At 33.0% G+C, this 21,693-nt stretch overlaps 1 protein-coding gene across 5 annotated transcripts in view; it reads left to right on the plus strand.

Annotated features, from left to right (window-relative positions):
- LOC111507610 (NPC intracellular cholesterol transporter 1) overlaps positions 1-21,693 on the plus strand; it is an 82,938-nt gene that overhangs the window by 53,623 nt on the left and 7,622 nt on the right. For 2 of the 5 annotated variants that reach the window (XM_074184948.1, XM_074184950.1), the window contains exons 3-9: positions 709-901; positions 2,144-2,215; positions 9,587-9,718; positions 11,744-11,967; positions 12,030-12,469; positions 12,564-13,939; positions 16,051-16,881. In XM_074184948.1, the coding sequence (XP_074041049.1) occupies positions 709-901; positions 2,144-2,215; positions 9,587-9,718; positions 11,744-11,967; positions 12,030-12,469; positions 12,564-13,939; positions 16,051-16,881 (3,268 nt within the window). The remainder of the gene's footprint in view (positions 1-708; positions 902-2,143; positions 2,216-9,586; positions 9,719-11,743; positions 11,968-12,029; positions 12,470-12,563; positions 13,940-16,050; positions 16,882-21,693) is intronic. The other 3 variants (XM_074184958.1, XM_074184954.1, XM_074184960.1) reach the window with 3 other exon arrangements.

Genomic DNA, 21,693 nt, shown 5'->3' on the forward strand with positions numbered 1-21,693 from the left:
TGTAAACCATTCTTACAATTTATACACTTTCTAAGGTATCGCTGATCAGCTCAACAAATGAAACTGAAATGATAGTACTACCAAATGGCTTGAATGCGATGAACACCTTTTTTGCTCAAAAAACGATACTTTTTATAGCAGAAGTAACAAAAAAGGGATAAGAGTTTTAAATCCGATAATAAACCCAAATGAAAGTCACCGAAATCAGATAACTAATTAATGTAAATTTTTTGAGGCTTGTCTAATTTTACCCCTGATGGAAAGTTGAAAAGCTGACCCGTCATCACAAGTTTTACTTATAAGAGAGTCAATAAATTGTATTTCTTTGCATACTAACTTGCAACTTTGCATTTTAGTATAGGCCAATTCTAATTACTTCTATTAGTTTAGAACTACATTTTCGGATACTGCTGATCGGAAAATAATAAATGAGGGCACCGTCGGCAAGCGAATTGAATGCCCTTCAAAATGATGTGCCACTTGACCCCCCTTTCCATTTGAAATTCTGAGGGTAACATCCACCCCTCCTAGGGGGTTGAACCCCGAGGGTTGAAAATATTCATTCAGAGTGTCCCCCTTGCAAATAAAGTTGACCTGTCTGACCATTTTTTCATATTATGTACTGGAAGGGAGATATTGAGGGTGGGAAGTTTTCAAATTGACACACTGTATATATATATATATTAGTTAATTAATTTTTTTTTCAAGGATAAGTCGCCAGCCTGCAGTTGCGTCGATTGTGAAGAAAGTTGTCCTGTTCCACCACCACAACCCCCTGCACCACAGCCTTTCAGAGTTGCTGGTTTTGAAGGTTACGCTTTTGTAATGGTGGTAGTTTTTATAGTCGGATCTGGAATATTCCTTTTGGGTATTTACGCTTGTAAGGAAGGAAATGAACTGGGTAAGTCTTTCGTCCTCAAATCTAATTGTTTGATTTTTAAAGAATTGCTTAAATTTGCACAATTTGTGGTGTGATTTGTATTAGTATTCAACGACCTAGTTTGATTTACATAGTTATGTCACAAATAATGAAATTAAAACATTGTTTATGTATAAATAATAAAGATATTCTAGGATATATGTCCTTACTAGAATGTTTGGAATTCAATAATACTTTGTCGAAGTCGTTAAATTAATTATTTCATGTTTTCTGATTGTCCAGTGGTATCATTTCACTGTTGAAAAAGAATACTATGTCATCATTTGAGTGTTATTTTATTGTAATATTTCTAACAATCTGAAAATATCAAACCTAAGTACAAAACAAAATGGTTTTTCAATAAGTTAAATCTATTTGCTACTCTTGATCTCTTTTGCCTTCATAACACAAGAATTTATATCGTCATGGAAACTTTCGCACATTTCTCATCCAATAAATTTCTGCTAGAACTTCAATGTAGAAGATTCTGAAGATATATTGTACCATACTTTGATGGTATTCTGGAGTCTTTTTAGAGCATTTAACCATCTCGTGGACAAAGGAATCTCACAACTCAAGATCATGATGTGTTATTTCAGCAATTTTTTTTCTATTTCAGGCGTTTTTTCCTTATTTTCTCCTTGGTACTGACTTGTCAGTAATGCTTTTCAGGTTTGAGTTCAGGAGCTAGTTACTCGTAAAAATTGGTCTAGAAGTATTTTTTGAAAGTCTTATTTTACTGTTGAAACTTGAGGATTTTCAAATAAGGGACACGAGGCATAGTTGTTATTGCGATTTTATTATTTTTTTCAGTGTTTCACTATGTATTTTCACTTTGACCTCCATTCGTGACACTCAAATAAATTAGTTCTGGATTTTACTCTTTTGGTCTTTATATTTAGGATTCGGATAACTTTCGTGCACATTTTTCCATTTGCATTACAGCCGTAGGATCTCTGAAGTGAAAATCTATAACACCTTGCATTTTTTCATGAACAAAGTCTATAACACATTCAGCTAAACACCTGTGTAACATAGTATTTCGCAACTAACTGATCAATAAATTTCATTTTGAAGCAATGCTACAGTCTTTTGAAATTGGTTGTAAACATGTATATATCAAACTGGTTTTCATTCAGGGTACTGATTTGTTTTTGGTGATTTTTTATGTTGGTGTTTGTTAGCACTGTAGCTCAAGCGAGTGGTTTTACAATTTTTTCACAGGAAGCAATAGATTCAACTATGAGCGAGAACAATTCCAAGCAGACATAGATAATAGAACAGAGGATCGCCAAGGTATAAAAAATATGCCGGCTTTTGTCTATGCCACTTATATCGTGTTGTTGTGTCCATGTCTATTGCACTATACAGATTGGTTTCCCTTCCATTTATATATTTGAATTTATTGTGTATATTCTTTGAAGATCAACAGCAGAGACATATTTTGAAATTTGTTTTTATAAATTCACCTTGTAGTTTTTTTGAAATGGGTACCAGTCTGTATGTAAGAGAGGAAGTGTTTGTATTTTTTTCAGTAGTAGTTGCTTTGTGAAATTATTTATTGATGTAAAATTAATAGTTTGTGTTTTTAGTTCATTTTGTTAACTTCCATATTTTTTACTAATGAAAGTTTATGTTTCTTAAGTGGCTCTCCTAACAATACTTCTACTCGGTTTTTCTCAATTTTTTCCGAGCTGATACTAATTTTCATATACTTATTTCATTACTGACTGGTTCAATTATAATATTTTCCATAACAAGACTAAACAGTTTTCATTCTATATATGTGAAAAAGTTGATCAGCACCGATAATTATTGTAACAATAATACCAAAAATACAATGCATTAACTGCAACTGTTATGGTTACTATGATGCAGTTATCCAGATTGGTTCTGAAATATTCTATTGTGATTGCTTTCCTGAGAATATCCTGGTGGAAATTATGAATGTCACCTATAACAATGGTATTCAAGAGAGTTCTATTACTCTTGAATGAATACAAAAATATAAATGGTTGAATAAAGTCACGTTTTGATAATGGTTCTTCAGAGTGGATAACCAGATCATCTTTCATCGAAAAACTACTTTGTTGATATTATATTGTTGATGATGATATCATACTTGTCTGTCGTGAAGTTAATTATAATTGCAAACTATAAATGTTGAAACAATACTCTCTGATAAACAAAACTAACTACTAACGTAGAAAAAATCAAAGGTTTTGTCATTTTCTTGGAGTAACTGAAAAGTTAGCAACCATTAAGGAGTTATTCCTATTTGATAATAAACTTGAAATCATCACTAAATATTTCTCTTTGCGTTTTATTTGTGTCTTCAGAAAAAATTATAGATGCAGCACTTCCTTCAATTACCAAACTTTAAACAGAGCCTCACAGCGGCGGCTCGTCAGAGGAGGCAAGGGAGACTTAGCCTCCCCATAAAATTTGAGGCTATTCATCGCAATAAGTTAAAAGATATTGACAAATAATTATGATCATTTTTTTCTAAAAATGCTTGGGTATCATTACTTCACCATTAATTTTTAATATAAATACATAATATGCCCGAAAAAACACTATCACTCACTACGTAGTACGTACCACACTGTATCCTGCATCAACAAAACTCAAACGCACCGCCCATGAACGAATAACGAATAAACCATCAACCCGAAATAATAAATGCCATACGTTGCAAGGGAGCCAAGCCTCCAACCGCTTTAAAACACACAGGCTCCACAAGACCGATCCAACCAGCGACATACGTCCCGATTTTAGTCCAGTCATTATAGTAAGTTCACCTCGGAATTCGAGATACCCAGCTGTAAGTCTGTAAATACTTGTATATTGACACCCTAGAAGTTGTCTCAAAACCTACATATGGTAGGGTGTAAGCAACTATTAAATTTCAAGGTCAAAGGTCACAAAAATCGGTTTTTTGCGCTCTTTTTGGAAATATCTCATTTCCTATGAGTTTTTTGCTTTTTGTATTTATTATCAATATTGTAGAATACAAAATTCTCTACAAATTTTGTTTAAAAAAAATTTTTATACGGTGAACCGTTTTCGAGATAGAGGGCGGAGAGCACGCGGTCACAGCATCACTTCAGGTCAACCGGTGCCTCCGGTCGAAAACGCGCCATATATAGTTGATGAACTATCGATAAATCAATGATTATAAATATTTGTCAATTTTCATTAACTATTATATTATATTTTATCATTTTCTTCATGCATTAAATCTATATCAATTCAATAATACTGATAACCGTTTACTAAAACGTTCATTATTGATGGCGGATTTCTTCTTCATCATGTTGTATGGAGCAGAGAAGATACTTTTTCTATTATTTTTGATAAATACATGAATTATTTACAAAGGCATTACAGTTCCAAAATAATTTTTGTATTTGACGGATATTCAGACTACAGTAAGAACGTAAAAGCTATGGAGCAGCAGAGAAGACCTGCTGCACTTTCAAAAACGTATGAAGTTTGTTTCGATGAAACAAAACTCTGGAAAGGCCTCAACCAAATTTGATTTCAATTAAAGCGTCAGATAATCGACAAAATCGAGGATTTAATATTAGTTGTTACGATAAATGCGATTGGTTAACCGGCTCCATTAAACGAGAATAACTTTTTTGTTGGCCCTGTGTTTTATTTTCCGTACAAACCGAATACCAAACGTGGCCTGAAATAGGATACTCCGATTTAAAAAATTTACCTCGTTCTACAGAAAGACATTTTAAATCAGGAGCATATATTTTCGTCTTGTAAATTGAAATTGTTTAGCAAACAAAATATTGTAACAGCTTCAGATACAGCTCAAAAAGAGGCCATAATTTCTTTTAATAATCAGGTTAGGGAAAATCGGTCGAATTTAAAAAGACTTATCGATATATCAAATTATTTGGGTTCCCAAGAATTAGCTTTTCGCGGACACGATGAAACCGAAGATTCGATTAATCGCAGCAATTACAAGGAACTTTTAATGTTATAGGGCAAATATGATTCACAATTTGGCACTTTTTCAAACGATAGCGTTTTTTCTGGCACCTCAAAAACCATCCAAAATGAGCTTATAGACAGTGTGGCATATATTATTAAGGAAAATATAAGCAAGGAGATTGAAAGTGGTTTTTTTTGCATGGGAAATTGATGAAACTACCGATATTACCTGTACATCACAACTTTCAATCGTTTTTAGATATGTCAAAGATGGTAATGTGGTAGAACGTTTTATGGGTGTTCATGATGTTTCATCTGGGCGCACAGCTGCGATTTGTTTAATTGTTTAATTCGTACGTGTGACAACTATAATTTTAGGCAAAAGTTAATTGCGCAAACCTATGATAGGGCTGCCGTCATGGCCGGCCATTTAAATGGTTTACAAACTAAAATAAAGTCCATAGCTCCTCATGCACTTTTTACGCATTGTCTCATGCCCATTCCCTAAATTTAGTATTAAGCAAAGCGTGCAACAACATAAAAGTTTGCCGCGTATTTTTTTCAAGTTTGTCTGGAGTTTCGGCATTCTTTTCAAAATCCACCAAAAGAAACCATGTTTTAAATGAAATATGTGATAGTCGAATGCTTTATTGCTGCTACGCGTTGGAATTCTACATCTAGAGCAGTAATTTCAGTGCATTTAAACAAAGACAAATTGATTGATGCCTTTGATTTTATCCTAAACAGTGACGATTTTAAAACCGACGACCAGTCTTAGGGAGGCGAGAGGTTTCAAATATATTTTAAATGATCACAAGTTTTGTTTCCTGTTAGAAATATTTAAATTAATATTTGAACATACCGATGTTGTCTTTTCTATTCTTCAAAATAAATCAACAGATATTAATTACTCAAAACAACAGTTAAACAATTTAACAGAAATTTTGATGAATTTTAGAAATAACGATACATTTTTTGATAATATTTTCGAATCAATTGATTTAACTCTCGAACCTCCGGCGCCGGAAAAAAAACCAATTTAGACTTACACGATTTGAGACAAAATTATAAACAGATTTATAATGAAATATGGGCACCTTTTTAATGCAAATCAAAGTTAAATTTGGAGATTTACTTAAATTAAACTACTTTGATTTGTTGTTATTTGAAAAATGTTCGTCCTATACCAAAGATTTTCCCCAAAAACTTTATAACGACTTAATAGCTCAGTATCCATTTTTCGATGTTATTCAACTGAAAAATGAATCAATCGTAATGTACAGCTACCCACAAATGTTTCAAAATTGCAAGGCTCCTTCAGATTTATTAAATTTTATGTTTAAAAATGATTTGAGACATTGCATGCCTGAGTTATATAAACTTATATCTATAATTGTGACACTTCCCATAACATCAGCGTCAGTTGCGAGAAATTTTTCAGCATTGAAAATAATCAAATCCTTTATATTAGTAGAAATTCGATGACTCAAAATAGATTAAGTAATATATCTCTTCTTTCAATTGAAAAAGATTATATAAAAGAAGTGACAGGCAACCCCCGATTTTATGACGAAGTAATTGACTACTTTGCCAATTTTAAAAATAGAGGTATTTCTCTTATATTTAAAGCAGAGTAGGTAATTCAAAAAGTCTGTATATATTATATACAGACTTTATATATATACTATATAATGTATATGAAAATGCATATTTTATTTATTTAAGTTAAGCACATAACCAAAGATATTACCAAATATTAGAGTTATGTTTTATTTATTACAGTTTGTAACTCAAGCAAAGAATTTTATTTTTTATGTTTTTGTTTTTATTTTGTAATTTGTTTTTTGAGTTTTTGTTCGTCTTGGTTATGAACTAATGTTATGTTTACTTTCAGTTTATTTTTTTATTTTTTTCCTTCCTATCCAAAATAATACACCTTTCAATTCACCATTCAAAATGCGGGACCCTTACAGACTATATTGAACTTGAATGACCGCCGATTAAAAGTAGTTTGCGGGTGCCACGTGAATTCACTTAAACAAACCAGATTTAACATTCCTTCCTACCCCATCCATCCTTTATTTTGTTTTAAATAGGTGCGGTACCCCAAAAAAATTTCGCACCTCCGGCGGGCTTTTCTGTGTGTATATAGTCTTTGTGACTTTAACCTCCCCTGTTCTCCAATGCACGAGCCGTCACTGGAGCTTCATCTGACGCAGAATGAGTTATTAATTTTTGTCATTCCTAATAATGTGAGATATACACACATCGGAAAAGTCTAGGGATATTTTTAAAAATGGCAATAATTTTTTTTAGATCGCTTTAGGGAAAAAAAGTTGACGGGTAATTATTAAACGAATGTAACTTACAACAAAATTTATTAAATGGTCAAAAATACTGAGTGCGCATAAAAAAAATATGGCTCTTCTTTGGCACCCCGAAAAAAAATCATAATACAAAAAAAATTGGAATCGGTACAAAGTATGGCCTCCACGCTGGTTTATTACGGCCCTACATCTATCGTGCATCGACAAAATGAGATTGCCAATGTCTTGTTGAGGTACATTTGCCCATTCAGCGATTAAAAGCTCTCTCAATTGAAACGTTGTGTGAATGTTCCCCATATGCGGAGTAATTCTTCGTTGAATCATGTCCCACACATGCTCGATGGGATTTCAGGTCCGGTGATTGTGCTGGCCATAGCAATACATCAACTCCTTCGTTGGTGAGCCAGTCAGTCACTAGACGCGCGACATGTGGACGAGCATTATCGTGCATTAGGTGGAAGTTTTCACCAACAGCACCAGCAAACGGACGGACGATAGGTAGAAGAATGGTGTCGAGGTACTGTCGAGCTGTGAGGGAGCGATTTGGAAAAACGAGATCGGTTCTGCCGCCGATCATGATTCCGCCCCATAGCATTACTGTACCACCTCTGTATGTGTGGACTTCCTGGACGTGTCTCAAACGTTCATTATTTCCAGGTCGTCTCCACAGTCTTACTCGACGAGAATCTTGATGAAATCCAAATCTGGATTCGTCTGTAAACAAAACTGTGGCCCAATCATTTGCATCCCAGTTTTGATGTTCTTGACACCACTCTAATCTTCTACCGCGATTGCCTCTCGACAAAGGTGGACATCTAAGTGGCCTTCTGTTGTGGAGATCTGCTTCATGCAGTCGATTTCTGACAGTATCACGACCAATGGTTACCTGGTGCGTCTGCTACAACACGTTAACCAACTCAGGTGCTGTGATTGTCGGTTGTCTTCTTGCGGTTAAGACCAAAAATCGGTCTTGAACTGCAGTTGTAGCGCGTCCTCGCCCTGGATGTTGTTCGGCTGGACTGCCAGTTTCACGGAAACGCCGTCACAATCGACTGATAACACTTTGGGAGACCCCCAAACGAAGAGCTACATCATTTTGTCGCATGCCACCTTGAAGAAGCCCTACAGCTCTATTCATCCCAGCCAATGGTAAGTGATTGCGTTCCATGTTAAAGCACAATATTTCCAGTTTAATTGCTGAGCAAGAACTGCATAGAATGTGCAAACTCGACACTTTCAGATTATTCATTTTAGCCGAAATCCTACAGTTTGTAAAAAACTTGATAAAAGATTAGTTACCGTTTTTGCAGGCTTTGTTCAACCCATAGAAATCTACAGGATGGTCGAGTGTACCAATTTAATCGAAATTAAACGACCTCATGCATTTATTTTTATGATATTTAGTATGTTATAAAAATATCCCTAGACTTTTCCGATGTGTGTGAATCAGTTTAGGGTTATTTGTGAGTTTTTAGAACCAATAATTTGAGATGTTGAAAAAAGATAAAAGTTAGTTGACCCGTTTGTTTGAAGGTGGTTGACAATGTTTCGTGGTGTATTTCATCAGTTCGGACTTCCATTGTCTAATATAATATAAATTGATTTGATATCCCTGAAAAAAAATTAAAGAGATTAACCGAAAATAACACCCGAAGACGATTGTGGATTCTAACAATTGAAATGTCTTGGTTTGGAATCTTTTATTTTTCTTTTTTTGTTAATAATATTTTTTAATTTTTTGAATTTTCGGCTTTTATTAATATTTTAATTTTTTATTTTTTGGTTGTTGTACGTTATTTCTTTGTAATTTTAGTTTTTTTTTTGTTTAATTAAATTGTTATTTTCGGTTAATCTTTTTAATATTTTTTTCAGGGATTTCAAATCAATTTATATTATATTAGACAATGGAAGTCTGAACTGATGAGTTAGTTAACCCTTTAGAATCACTCTATAATTTGACTAAATTTCTATTTTTGATGTGAATAACAGTACTAACTCTCAAATAGAATATTTGGTATCCAAAGAATATTTGAAAATTTGCTCATGAACTTCGTATTCTTTACGTCTTATTCATGACAATTTTTTTTAGATATTCTAGGTTTGTATTTCATAATGACTAGTAATATGGTGATAATTCGATACATTCAAATTTTTCAACCATTAATAAAGTTTTATATCCTCATAACTTTTCTGCCTGTTACGCCAGCCGAATCAGTCTTGAGCATTACACAAAATAACTCGATTTACTCCTAATGTTCCCCTCCCTAATGTTGATGATTATTTAAAAACGTCTTAAATCTACGAATTTGAATGTATCTGTATTATTTTTAACCCTGCCTGTTTTTCAAGTGGATATTTGGGTGAATTTTTTGGTTACGGTTGGTTACAGTGGGTTTGATCAATGGACAGAGATCTGACGAGTTGAGGGCTACACGTAATTTGGGTGTTGCTGACCACTATTCTTCCCAAGTGGCATTAGGAGAGGGTGAAGAAAGCCCTCTCCAGTCTTCAAAACGATCTAGTACGTTTATTGCTCCTACAGTGCTTGGCCACTAAAAAAATATAATTATGTCTTTCATCGACTGATTACAAATATCTGAAATATTATGTATGTTTAAAAATTATTAGATATGTTCATATTTTACATCATTATATTGAATTTTTTGGTGGTTATGCAAAAAACTTGTAAAAATATATGTAACTACATTAGTATTTTTTGTTTTGGAAAGCTTTTAGAATGAATGTTGCATGAATAATTTACATTCTGGTTCGAAATAAAAGGAATATAACCTCATTATTTCATTTAATTATTTCTCATATACAGTTGAAAATAAAAAATATCGTTGTTTACTGTTCGATTATTAAAAAATAAAAAGTTCATGAAGGCAGTCAGTAGATCTTAATATTTTTTTATATTCAAAATACCTAGTTAAACTTTGAGTTGGTGCATGAATCAACTCAGTGTTTTGATCAATGTGTTGCACTAGTTTTGAAAACTTCTATAAAAGTGAATGTTTTTTGAATCCCAGTATCACAGAAAGAAATCAAATTGTCATTGAGAATTTCTTTTCTTTCTCTATTGAAATGAAAAGTTAACAACACTGTTCAAATACGTTTTCTTTTTTATTCTAAAGTAATGATGATACTGTGTTATACATTGAATAAGGTTATGTACTACATTTATTTCTGAATTGACCAATAACAAATTTTCTACTGGGATATTTTGGTTGAGGTAGTTCATATTTCTCCATTTTTAGGTCTAAAATACATAATTTATACTATAACTTCTAATACATATTTACATTTCTGATTTTTTAAATGAATATATTTAACAATATAGTATCATCATTCAATTTAATTATTGTTCAGTTAACTAGTTTAGTGATCCAATAATTTTTCTGAAAAAAGGTTGGTCGGGTAACAGGATCAATTTTTTCTTGCCGACGTTTTGAATTCCATTAAATTCTTCTTCAGGGCTCTGTAACAATGAATGTTCATAAACATACCTTCCACAAAACGTATACGATTATTATCATTTCAATTTCACAAGAAATAATGAGTTTTTAATTAAATTACTCACCGAAAAATAGAAAAGCGAAAATTATTCCGGTATTTTACTTATCAAATTGAAATATGCAGTATTAAGTCCATCGACATCTCTTCTAGTGTTAACACTATCACATTTGAGAATATGTATCATTTCACTCAAAAGTCTTTTGGATAAATATAGTTGAACATCAAGAATAGTTATTTCAAAAACTACACCTCACGATTTGATCTCCACAATTTTTATTTGAAAAATATATCACATGTTTCGCTATCAAGTGATTTGATAAAGCTACTATGCTAGCGAAACATGTTGTGATATATTTTTCAAATAAAGTTTGTGGAGATCAAATCGTGAGGTGTAGATATTGAAATTACCTAGAATCTTCATCAAGTAACGGCCGAATCAATCAGAAAATTCAAAAATAGTTGGATGAGTTGTGGGGTTTTTTATATTCAGTTTCTTCTTAAAGTCTATCATGTGTTCTGAAACTCGTGTTTGAAGATGCCGTCCGGTTTGACCAACATGGCATTCGTGACAGCTTCCACAGTTCAATTTGTACACTTTATTGGATTGTGTTTCTTGTGGTGTTTTTGTTTTTTGTTTCGAGAAAAATACTTTCCAACTGTATTTTCATTTGAAAAGGTCACTTTAATTTGTTCGGTACTAAGTAGCATTCCAAGTTTATCAGATAAATTTTATGAAAATTAATTGTTACAGATCCCTGAAGAAAAATTTAATTATTAAATTCGAAACGTCGGCAAAAAACCAATTGTTTTTTGAGAAAAAATTGATCCTGTTACCCAACCAACCTGTTTTAAGATTAATTATTATTGAATAATCGAAATTACGAATTGATAATCAAGGGGATAATAATAATTTGTGTTTGTTTGAAGCGCTTCGACTTAATCATTACAGTAATTACAGTAAATATTATTATCAACTCTGTTATGCAGATTACAATTTTACTTTGAACAAGTTCTATTTTTTATGCCTCAGGTGTCACATCAGATGCTCACGAAATGGAAACACGTTCTGTCAATAGGACGACTGATTATGATAATCCATCATCATTTATTGAAAAACTAGGAGCAAATACTGAATCATTACTTCAGAAATCGTTTGAGAAATGGGGAACCTTCTGTGCAGAGAAGCCATGGCTGATTTTATTTTTAGGGGCCTGTTTTGTTATAGGACTTGGTCATGGAATAAAATATGTTAAGGTATTTACTACTTCTATAAGAAGAGCGAACATTTCACTTATTTTTTAAATTTTCCAATCAAGGTGACCACAGATCCTGTTGAACTATGGGCATCTCCTGTATCTCGAAGCCGCATTGAAAAAGAATTTTTTGACAGCCATTTTGAGCCATTTTATCGCACAGAACAGCTTATCATTAAAGCTGTAGGACTTTCTAATATATATCACAACACTTCTGATGGAATCTTGACGTTTGGTCCTGTCTTCAATGATACTTTCCTCAAAGCTGTTCTGGATTTACAGCAGAAAATTGAATCAATTGGCGAGGGAACATCTTACAGTTTTGACAAAATTTGTTTTGCTCCTTTGAGGGCACAAGGAGATACTGAAACTTCCGTGGATGAGTGTACAGTGCAAAGTATTTGGGGATACTATCAAAACGACATTGATACTTTTGAAGAAACTGGAGAAGATCCACTTCATTATGAAACAAACTATTTGGATCGATTTGTCAAATGTGCTGCGTGAGTAATATTTTGTTCAAGAGTATGTTATTCATATATATTTAAACATTTCGAAGTTTTTTATTATGATGATGAATTATTTATCTTATTTCAGTAATCCGTTTGATCCCGTTGACTGTTTGGCACCATATGGGGGTCCGGTAGATCCAGCCATTGCACTGGGTGGATTCCTTGATCCAGGACAAAGTCTTGCTGATACCCCAAATTACAAGAATGCTTCAGTTGTCATATTAAGTTTCATTGTCAACAACTACCACAATAAATCTCTGCTTTCACCAGCTTTAGAATGGGAAAAGGAATTTATAGCCTTCATGAAGAATTGGACCAATACTGAAAAACCTGATTTCATGGACATTGCTTTCTTTTCAGAACGATCTTTAGAAGATGAACTAGATCGTCAAGGTCAATCCGATATTATAACCATTCTGATATCTTACATGATAATGTTTGCTTACATAGCGATTGCGTTGGGACAAGTCAACAGCTGGTCTAGGTTGTTGATAGATAGCAAAATAACTTTAGGTTTAGGAGGTATCCTCATTGTACTGTCTTCAGTTATTTCATCTGTTGGAATATTTTCTTTCATTGGTAAACCAGCTACCTTGATTATAGTTGAGGTTATTCCTTTCCTAGTTCTGGCTGTAGGAGTTGATAATATATTTATCCTAGTCCAAACCCATCAAAGAGATAGCAGAAAACAAAATGAAACTCATTCACAGCACATAGGGCGAATTCTTGGACAAGTCGGACCGTCAATGTTGCTTACCAGCCTCTCTGAAAGTTTTTGTTTCTTTCTTGGAGGTCTCTCCGATATGCCGGCTGTCAAAGCGTTTGCTCTATATGCCGGTATGGCTCTATTAATTGACTTCATACTTCAAGTAACTTGCTTTGTGAGTCTTTTGTCATTGGATACAATTCGTCAACAGGGCAACCGATACGATGTTTGTTGCTTCATCCAAGGAACAAAAAAAAGCGAGCCGATCCCTGCCGGCCAGGAAGGTGGTCTCTATACTTTCTTTAAATCTGTGTATGTTCCATTCCTAATGAAAAAAAAAGTGAGATGTGTTGTAGTAGTGATATTTTTCGGATGGCTGTGTTCTTCTTTTGCGGTGGTACCTCATGTAGAAGTTGGTCTTGACAAAGAACTATCTGTGCCATTGGATAGTTTCGTTTTGAAATATTTCCAATATCTGCAGGCTTACTTGAGTATTGGGCCACCAGTCTATTTTGTGGTGAAGGGCGGACTAGATTACAGTCAGCCGGAATCCCAAAATTTGATATGTGCTGGACAATTTTGTAATTCAAATTCATTAGTGACCCAAATATATATTGCAAGTAAAATACCTAAAACTAGTTACATCGCAAGACCTAGCGACAGCTGGCTGGATGACTACTTCGACTGGAGTGCAAGTCCTGAATGCTGCAAATATCGGAAGAAAGATCATGGATTCTGCCCACATGATGGATCTGGTAAGTAATCAGAATTTCTCCTTCGAAAAACTAATTTTCAAGTTACAAAAATTATATTTATCTGTCACAAATATTGATATTTGACAGTGGCTTTCTTGAGGGCAGATTTATGTTCTTTTCAATCGATTAAACAACGCTAGGGCCATTCAGTCGCTGTGAAACTAGTTTATTTATATATAGAAGAAATACAAACGGCATTGACCCGGATTATCCGATGATTACATTTGAAGTTAGAGGTAACAATAAATTAGTGATAAAACAGAACCAAAATTCGCAAATGTAGAGTTGTATTTTCACTCGAATTTCAAACTATTTCTCGTGCCTTTTCTAACAATATAATAAAAGTCTAAATTCACGGTTTCCCAAAAAGTTTTGATTTAATTTTTTTTATGTATTGTAATTAATATTATCATTAACAACAACCAGTTTTCAATATACATGCCAAACATTCCTGTTTTCGAAATTTGTTTCCAAAGTAGTGGAAGAGAGCATTTTTGTCCCCTGTGGTACCAATAAAAGCCTTTTGGTAGACCTCCATCTGTTCGTTCGTTTATCTTGTGTTATTTATGCATTTTTCTAATAATATAAACGTTAATTATTATTGTCTTTCATTGAACAGCCACCTTAAGTACTTTCAATAGTAGAATATGACATGATCATCTTGTCTCCAATTTAGTATAATATATAATTCTTGAAAAATTTGATGCAGATTCTCGATTTTTTCTGAATTCTTGAGCAAAATAGGGAAAATTACGACTATAATTTTTATATTCATATTTCTTGGAACTTTCGTATCATATGAAAGAAATATTTATTTGAAAATGATGTACTTTAGGATTAAGATTTGCACAGTTGAAAAATATTAACATATTTCATATCTGAAAGCAGATTAATAAATATAAAATAAACTAATAGAACCAAAATATTTGGACGAGTCAAAAAATTCAATAAGAATATTCAAGAATATAAGAAGCAATGAATGAGAAATCCATGCCTTCTGTGGAATGTGGAACTACATGGAAGAGAAAATGTCGTCTTTTTTGTACAATCTACAAAAGTTTTAAATAAACTTGAACATTATTCTCTTGTTCCACTCTCATTTCAGCTCTCATAGGAATCAAGCAATAATGGTTAATAATGTTCTTGTGACCTGAAACAGGTGTTTGAAAAAGTGGGTTATTCGAAGGGCACACTTGAATTAGTTTAGGAAGAATAAACCTGAAATAGATGTTATTAACAAAAAAATTGTGGAGAATACACAGAAAAGAAAAAAAAAACGTTTCGATTCTTAGCGAAATAAATTCAGATGTAACTCGTCTCGTTATTGAATTTTAATGTTTTATTAAAACAACGATAAAAATAAAAACAACAATAAAAATTAATTGGCGCTCCGGGGCGTCGTCATTGATTCCAGTGGCGCATTTGCTTTTTCAGCTGCAGAAAAACCCGAAAAAACCTACAGCACCACATCATCTGAAGATCTTGATCTATCAATGTCCTCTCTCTTATAAAACAAAATGTAGGGTGTCTCCAGGGGCTCCAATAGATTCAGTGCATCGTCAGAACACTTGTGACACGACTATCGTCAAACTTAAACCAGTACGTTTCGTCTTTGACCAAGGCGTAATAATGACCAAATTCAACGCCAGAACCACAGTAAACAATGACTGCATGAATATTATAATAGTGGTCTGCTAGATTGAAATGTTCATTTATTTCGAACCTTCCAAAGAGTTTCTTGCTTCTGTCAGAGGTTGAGTCTTGTATTGTTATTGAATATAAATATGCTTTGTTTTCATAATAAAATGTTTTTTTTGTTGACAAAATCTTTTTGACTAAAAAATATATAATATGAAAGTTAAAGATGTTTATTTAGACTTTTATATGAGAGCAGTGATAGAATGATGTAATGTAAAAATATGAAAATAGGGATACTTATGACTATAAATGATGACTATAAATTGCCTAGCCTAATTTCTAATTCAGGTTAAGTTTTGTTGCAAGTTATATGAAGTTACTGCTATCAAGTTTATTTTAAAATTCAAATTTAAATGGATCTGATTGCGTGAAGTAAATATATATATATATAAAAATATATTTTAATCTTTCAGTTTCACAATGTGCCTCATGCAACCTTACCATGCGTGCAGACAACCACAGACCAAATTCAGAAGACTTCGAACGATATGTTTCTTTTTTCCTACTCGATAATCCAGATGACACATGCCCTAAAGGAGGTCATGCAGCCTACAGTCAAGGAGTTACCTTCAACATCAATTCCACCACGCACCTTTCTGAGGTAGAAGCAACATATTTCAGAGCCTTCCATGATGTTCTCAGGACTTCTGCAGATTTTTATGAAAGTATGAGAGCTGCACGGAAAGTAGCAGCAAACATCACAAGAACAGTTGGAGTTGAAGTTTTTCCCTACTCGATATTTTATGTGTTTTATGAGCAGTACTTGACCATGTGGAGGGACACCTTATTCAGCATAGTAATGGGTCTTGCTAGTGTGTTTGTAGTAACATTTCTTCTGATGGGATTGGATATATTCTCAAGTTTTGTGGTAGTCGTTACCATAACAACGATCATAATAAATCTCTGCGGCCTTTTGTACTGGTGGAATATACCGCTGAATGCCATATCGCTCGTAAATCTAGTGATGGCAGTCGGAATATCCGTGGAATTCTGTTCTCATTTAGTGCACAGTTTCTCAATGTCCGTTATGCCTAGTCGAATAGAGAGGGCAGCAGATGCTCTGACCAAGATGGGCAGTTCAATATTCTCAGGAATCACCCTTACGAAATTTGGAGGAATCATTGTTCTGTACTTTGCAAAATCGCAAATATTCCAAATTTTCTACTTCAGGATGTACTTGGGAATTGTGGTGTATGGAGCAGCTCATGGACTCATTTTCTTACCTGTACTGCTCAGTTTTATAGGTGAGTTGAAAAAAGTCTCAGTAATTGCATGAGAAAAGTTTGTGTTTATACTAACTTGGTCTTTTTTTTCCATATAACTTTCATCTCAACTTTGAATTAGGCAATTTGTCTACTAGTTTTCAAATATTTGAAAGAATTAATTTTCAAAGCGGGAGCGACATTATAATTATTATACTCTATTTGAGCTGAATGAAACTTGGAATTTTTTTGTATTAGCAGTGCTATCGGAGTATGCAAATTCATGTTGAATAGTAAAAGTATATCAAATACCTGATTGAATTGGTGGTACAAAAAACGGACATAAAATCAAACATGTAAAAATTCAAAAATATATCAACAGAATGCTTCATAATAAATTGTGACTTCTTGGGAGTTTTGTCGTCCGTTTGAGCGTTTCCATTGACAAGCATGGTTCGAGAGTATATTATAGTATTCTTGTATGAAATAAGAACATAACTTGATGAGAATAGATTATAATTATTTAGACTAAATCTAGATCAACAACGTTTTGTTTTAGGATTTTCAGGAGTTCAAACAAATTGAATATTTTAGACCTGGTAGAAGTTAGATCTCAACTTGATAATACTTTTTGAAAGAAAAACCACGAAAAGTACTTGACTTCGTCAGAAAAATTGATAAAAATACATTTGAATACTGTATGACAGCAATTTGTTCTGCAAAGTGTGTCTCTAGTGGGAAAGCTACACCAAACACCTTCAACGATTATACAGAAAAATCCGTATTTGATGCTTATTTTCAGAACACTTCACGATTTTAGTCATCAGTATATACATACCCAAAGTTACAGTTGCAATTTGCAAATTCAGCATGATGATTGTTGAGGTGCCATACTGGTTTCCTTGTATATGCTCTTTGTGAAGGACCCCACGCAATTATTAGTGTGAAACTAGCCACACTTTCCATTCGCAGTTTCTGAAAGGCAGCCTTAGGATGTTAGGGTGGAAGAGAAATTATAAACAGTGTTACCAGATTTCCCATCAATCTAGGGCTAATGTTGAATAGGACAAAATCATTCACATGAAACATGAGTTTTTTGGAAAATATATAGCCACACAAACTGAGACAAACAGATACAGTAAGTGAGTAAGAGATGCTCTTTAAATACAGAATTTTATTACCGAAAAGTTCAAATTCTCAAAAAAATATTGTGATGAACCTATCCAATTTCATGGAATGTTCGATAAGGACTGTATTCACCGTATGTGGTAAAGCTCATCAATTTTATCATTTTCTATAATTTTGTCTGATGACGCCATTGTTGAGAAAATATGAAGTATACGGATTGAAATTTATTTTTGTAAATACGGACCTGGCGGGTGTGACATGTAGTGCAAGAGCCGATAAATAACAAAGCGGATTATGCGCAGTAATGTGAAGAAAATAAAAAGAAATGAGGGAAAAAAATGGAAGTTGAACAAAGCGGTAAAAAATTGAAAAAGGTATCGTACATTATCTAGGTCGATAATTAAATTCAGGAAATGTTACGCAAAAGGCAATTTCAAAATATCGTGGCTAGAAGGACCTACTAACAAGGTGAATCATCACATTAGCATGATATGCTTGCTGTACCGAATTCAAAGTGAATTTTTAGACATGAGAAAATGAAAAATGTGTATGACGAGTACCAATTTTTTTGTTTTAGTGCTCTACGTACTCCGTAATAACAGTGAATTATCAACTACGATGAGTACCCCTGTTAAATTTTCTGGAAGTCTTCATGATAGGCTGTTTATGTTTTCCAAACTACTACCAACCATTATACTTGGGAAGATGAAGAATTTGTATTTAAAATACGAATGAGTTATAACAATGTTTACCTAAGCATGGGAGGGGGGTAAGAGCTTTGCTTACTTTTACTGACAAGGGGGGGTTAATAATTGTATTGAATATGCTTATGTAATACTTGAACGGCCCCTTTCCCGACTACAATATGTACCTTTGTTGAATTTCGTGGAAATCCTCTTAGGAAAATAAAAAGTTTGTAAATTCTGAACTACGACAAGTATCTCCGTGAAAATCTGTTCAAATCTTCTTGATAATTTGTATAAACGGGGTGAATTATAAAATAAGCATAGTTTGTAAATTGAAAATTTTCAATTTTCTTTAGTATAAAAATTCGTGTCAAAATCGGTACAGCATGTCACGCTAATTTGATGATTCGCCCTGTAACTAGAGCTTATCCAGAAAATTCTTCAACGTAGTTCAGGAAATACTACATTTTTATTTCTTTAGGTTCAACTCACCTCGAATTTCACTTTTCAAAAAATGCGTTTATGTAGAATAAACTTTCTGAGGCCGGTTTTCCAAATGAATTTAATCTCCAGAGCACAGGCACCGCTCTTAGAGCGCCTTAAGGATTTTCCTGTAGTGCGTGTGTTTCGTCTTTAAAAAAATGTATGAAATTTATTTTGAACTCGTACACCATATCATACTAATTTGGTGATTCACAAAATTGAACGGAATTGCTCATTGCAATTCAATATACATAGTTTGAAAAATATGAATTTTTTGCAGTCAAATTCTGTATTTAAAGAGCTTCTTTCACCCTATCAGTACATTTACGAATGAATGACTGGAAAACATTTTTTGATAGTTTTGTTTCAATTTGTGCAGCTATATAATTTTCAAAAATCTCTTGTTGAGACATTGGATTTTATCTATTCAGCATTTGCCCTAGAATAATAGAAAATGTGGCAAACTGTTTATAATTTCTTTTCTGTCCCAACATCAATAACCTGCACGTTGGACACTGGATGGAAACCTGGCTAATTTCACACTAATCACAGAAAACATAGTTTGATTTTTGTAACACAAAAGTGCACAAAGGCTTATGAGACATCCGATATTGACATTTTTCAACAACTTGCTCTTAATTATAGTAAATTTCATTCAATGATTTTTTAGAAACTACAATTTTAAGAGAATGTTAACTATATTCTGAAAAAAAAACTTTATTATATGTTGTATATAGACAGTGTACTTAATACAGCTACAAATGCTTCATGTTATGACATGGGGTATTGGAGTTCTTAGAAACAATACTGCCCATTTCAAAGTAATTGTTATAATTGTCATAAATAATGTCCTCTCCTGTCGATAAACATGAATAAATACACACGACAGTGGCGCCCTATTGGTAATTATATAAACTGTAATAAAAAAAAGTTATTTACTTTTACCACAGTTGTCACATTACCTCTAATTTACAGATGACTAATTTATAATCGTCCAACATACTCTGCAAACACATCATAGCGGTCCTTGATTTTTTTCTTAAAATACTCCAATTGTCATTGTGAATGGATGTCACAAGTATATTCCACACGACAGAATATATAAAAGGAACATAGAGGAAAGCTGAAGTTGACAATAGTTGGTGTAAAATAAAAACTAATTAATGATCTAGTGATTAAATAGGACATAAATAGGAAGATATGTTATAATTTTTGAAAAAGTGTTTGATTATAATTAAATGAAACTTTTTGAACCTGTTACTTTTGAATGTGAAACTAGAAATAATGGCTTGAAAATGATAGGACATTTTTCATTCTTCACGCAGTGAAACGAGTAGCTAAAATGGGACTCGAAATTAATTGAATCCCAAGCACAGTGCTGTTTGGGTTAGATCTTTCTTGCACTAATGAGAGGTAATACCTCGAAACTGGTCTGTAGGTGATCTACTCGACTGATTTTAGCATGATCTTGCTGCTGGATGAACGAGAAACATCTGCGAAACTAAACTCTGTAAGGTATCTTGCATAAATGTCTGTCGGATATAATTGAGTGCTCAGCGGGGAAGTAGTTGTTTTCCGGCAGGCATACACTACCGTTTAGGTACTTCGAGAGAAGTGAATGTTTTGAGATTTTATTTCGAAATATTTATTTTCTTATGAGTTATTAGAGAATATTGGTATTTTTTTTCTATATTGTTAAGGATATTTAGGAAAAACAACTTCCAAATTCCCCAAAAATGTTAAAATTTAATCTTTTGTTGAATAATTCCTAAGGTGCATATAATAATTTGTTTGCATAAGCAAATGGTGGGGTCCTTTCAAATTTTGATCCATTTGCATAGTAACTTCCTTTCAGAATAATAGCTACAAAATTGAACTGATTTGATAAAACTGGAAGTGTAGTTCTTAACTCCTATCGAGAATGCCTAATTCAATGATAAGGTACCACAGTTCATCCAAAAGAGAGCTGTTACATCAAGTGATCAACAGAAATGTTATAACTAAGAAACATTAATTTTTAAGGTTCAATTTTGGAGATAGATGGCTTTGTGTTGCATGAATTTCTTGAGTAGTTGTTCACTAATTTTCATGCTGTTTGTGTATAGTGTGGTTGATTGACAATGTAGCCCTGAAACGTTCATTATATCAGACCATAAACATTCAAGTCAATTATTTTTGTTGATACACTTTTCAGTAAATAAAAAATCATCTTTTTTAAGTTCATAAGCATTGCCTTATATTAAGATACTTCATTTCGGGCTATAATGAGGCCATTATATTTGAAATAATTTATTTCAGTACTGAATATATTATCATTCATTGAATGTTTTACAGTTAAAAAAATCATTGAACTTCCATTTTTAATGAAAATAATGCCTACATATTCACATTTCAACTTATGAAAAATCTGTTTCAAATTCTGATAAATATTCAGATACTTGGAATCTTGAAACAATGTTTGCTCCTCTGCCCGAATTTTGTAGTTGAAAGTTGACCTAATTTTATTGAATAAAGTTAGTTTGAATAAAAAGTTCTAATAAAATATTGTTGTATCAAG

Source organism: Leptinotarsa decemlineata, unplaced genomic scaffold (assembly GCF_025532065.1).
Source record: "Leptinotarsa decemlineata unplaced genomic scaffold, Ldec_3_MD MMD2_P_RNA_scaffold_2, whole genome shotgun sequence".
NCBI lineage: Eukaryota > Metazoa > Arthropoda > Insecta > Coleoptera > Chrysomelidae > Leptinotarsa > Leptinotarsa decemlineata.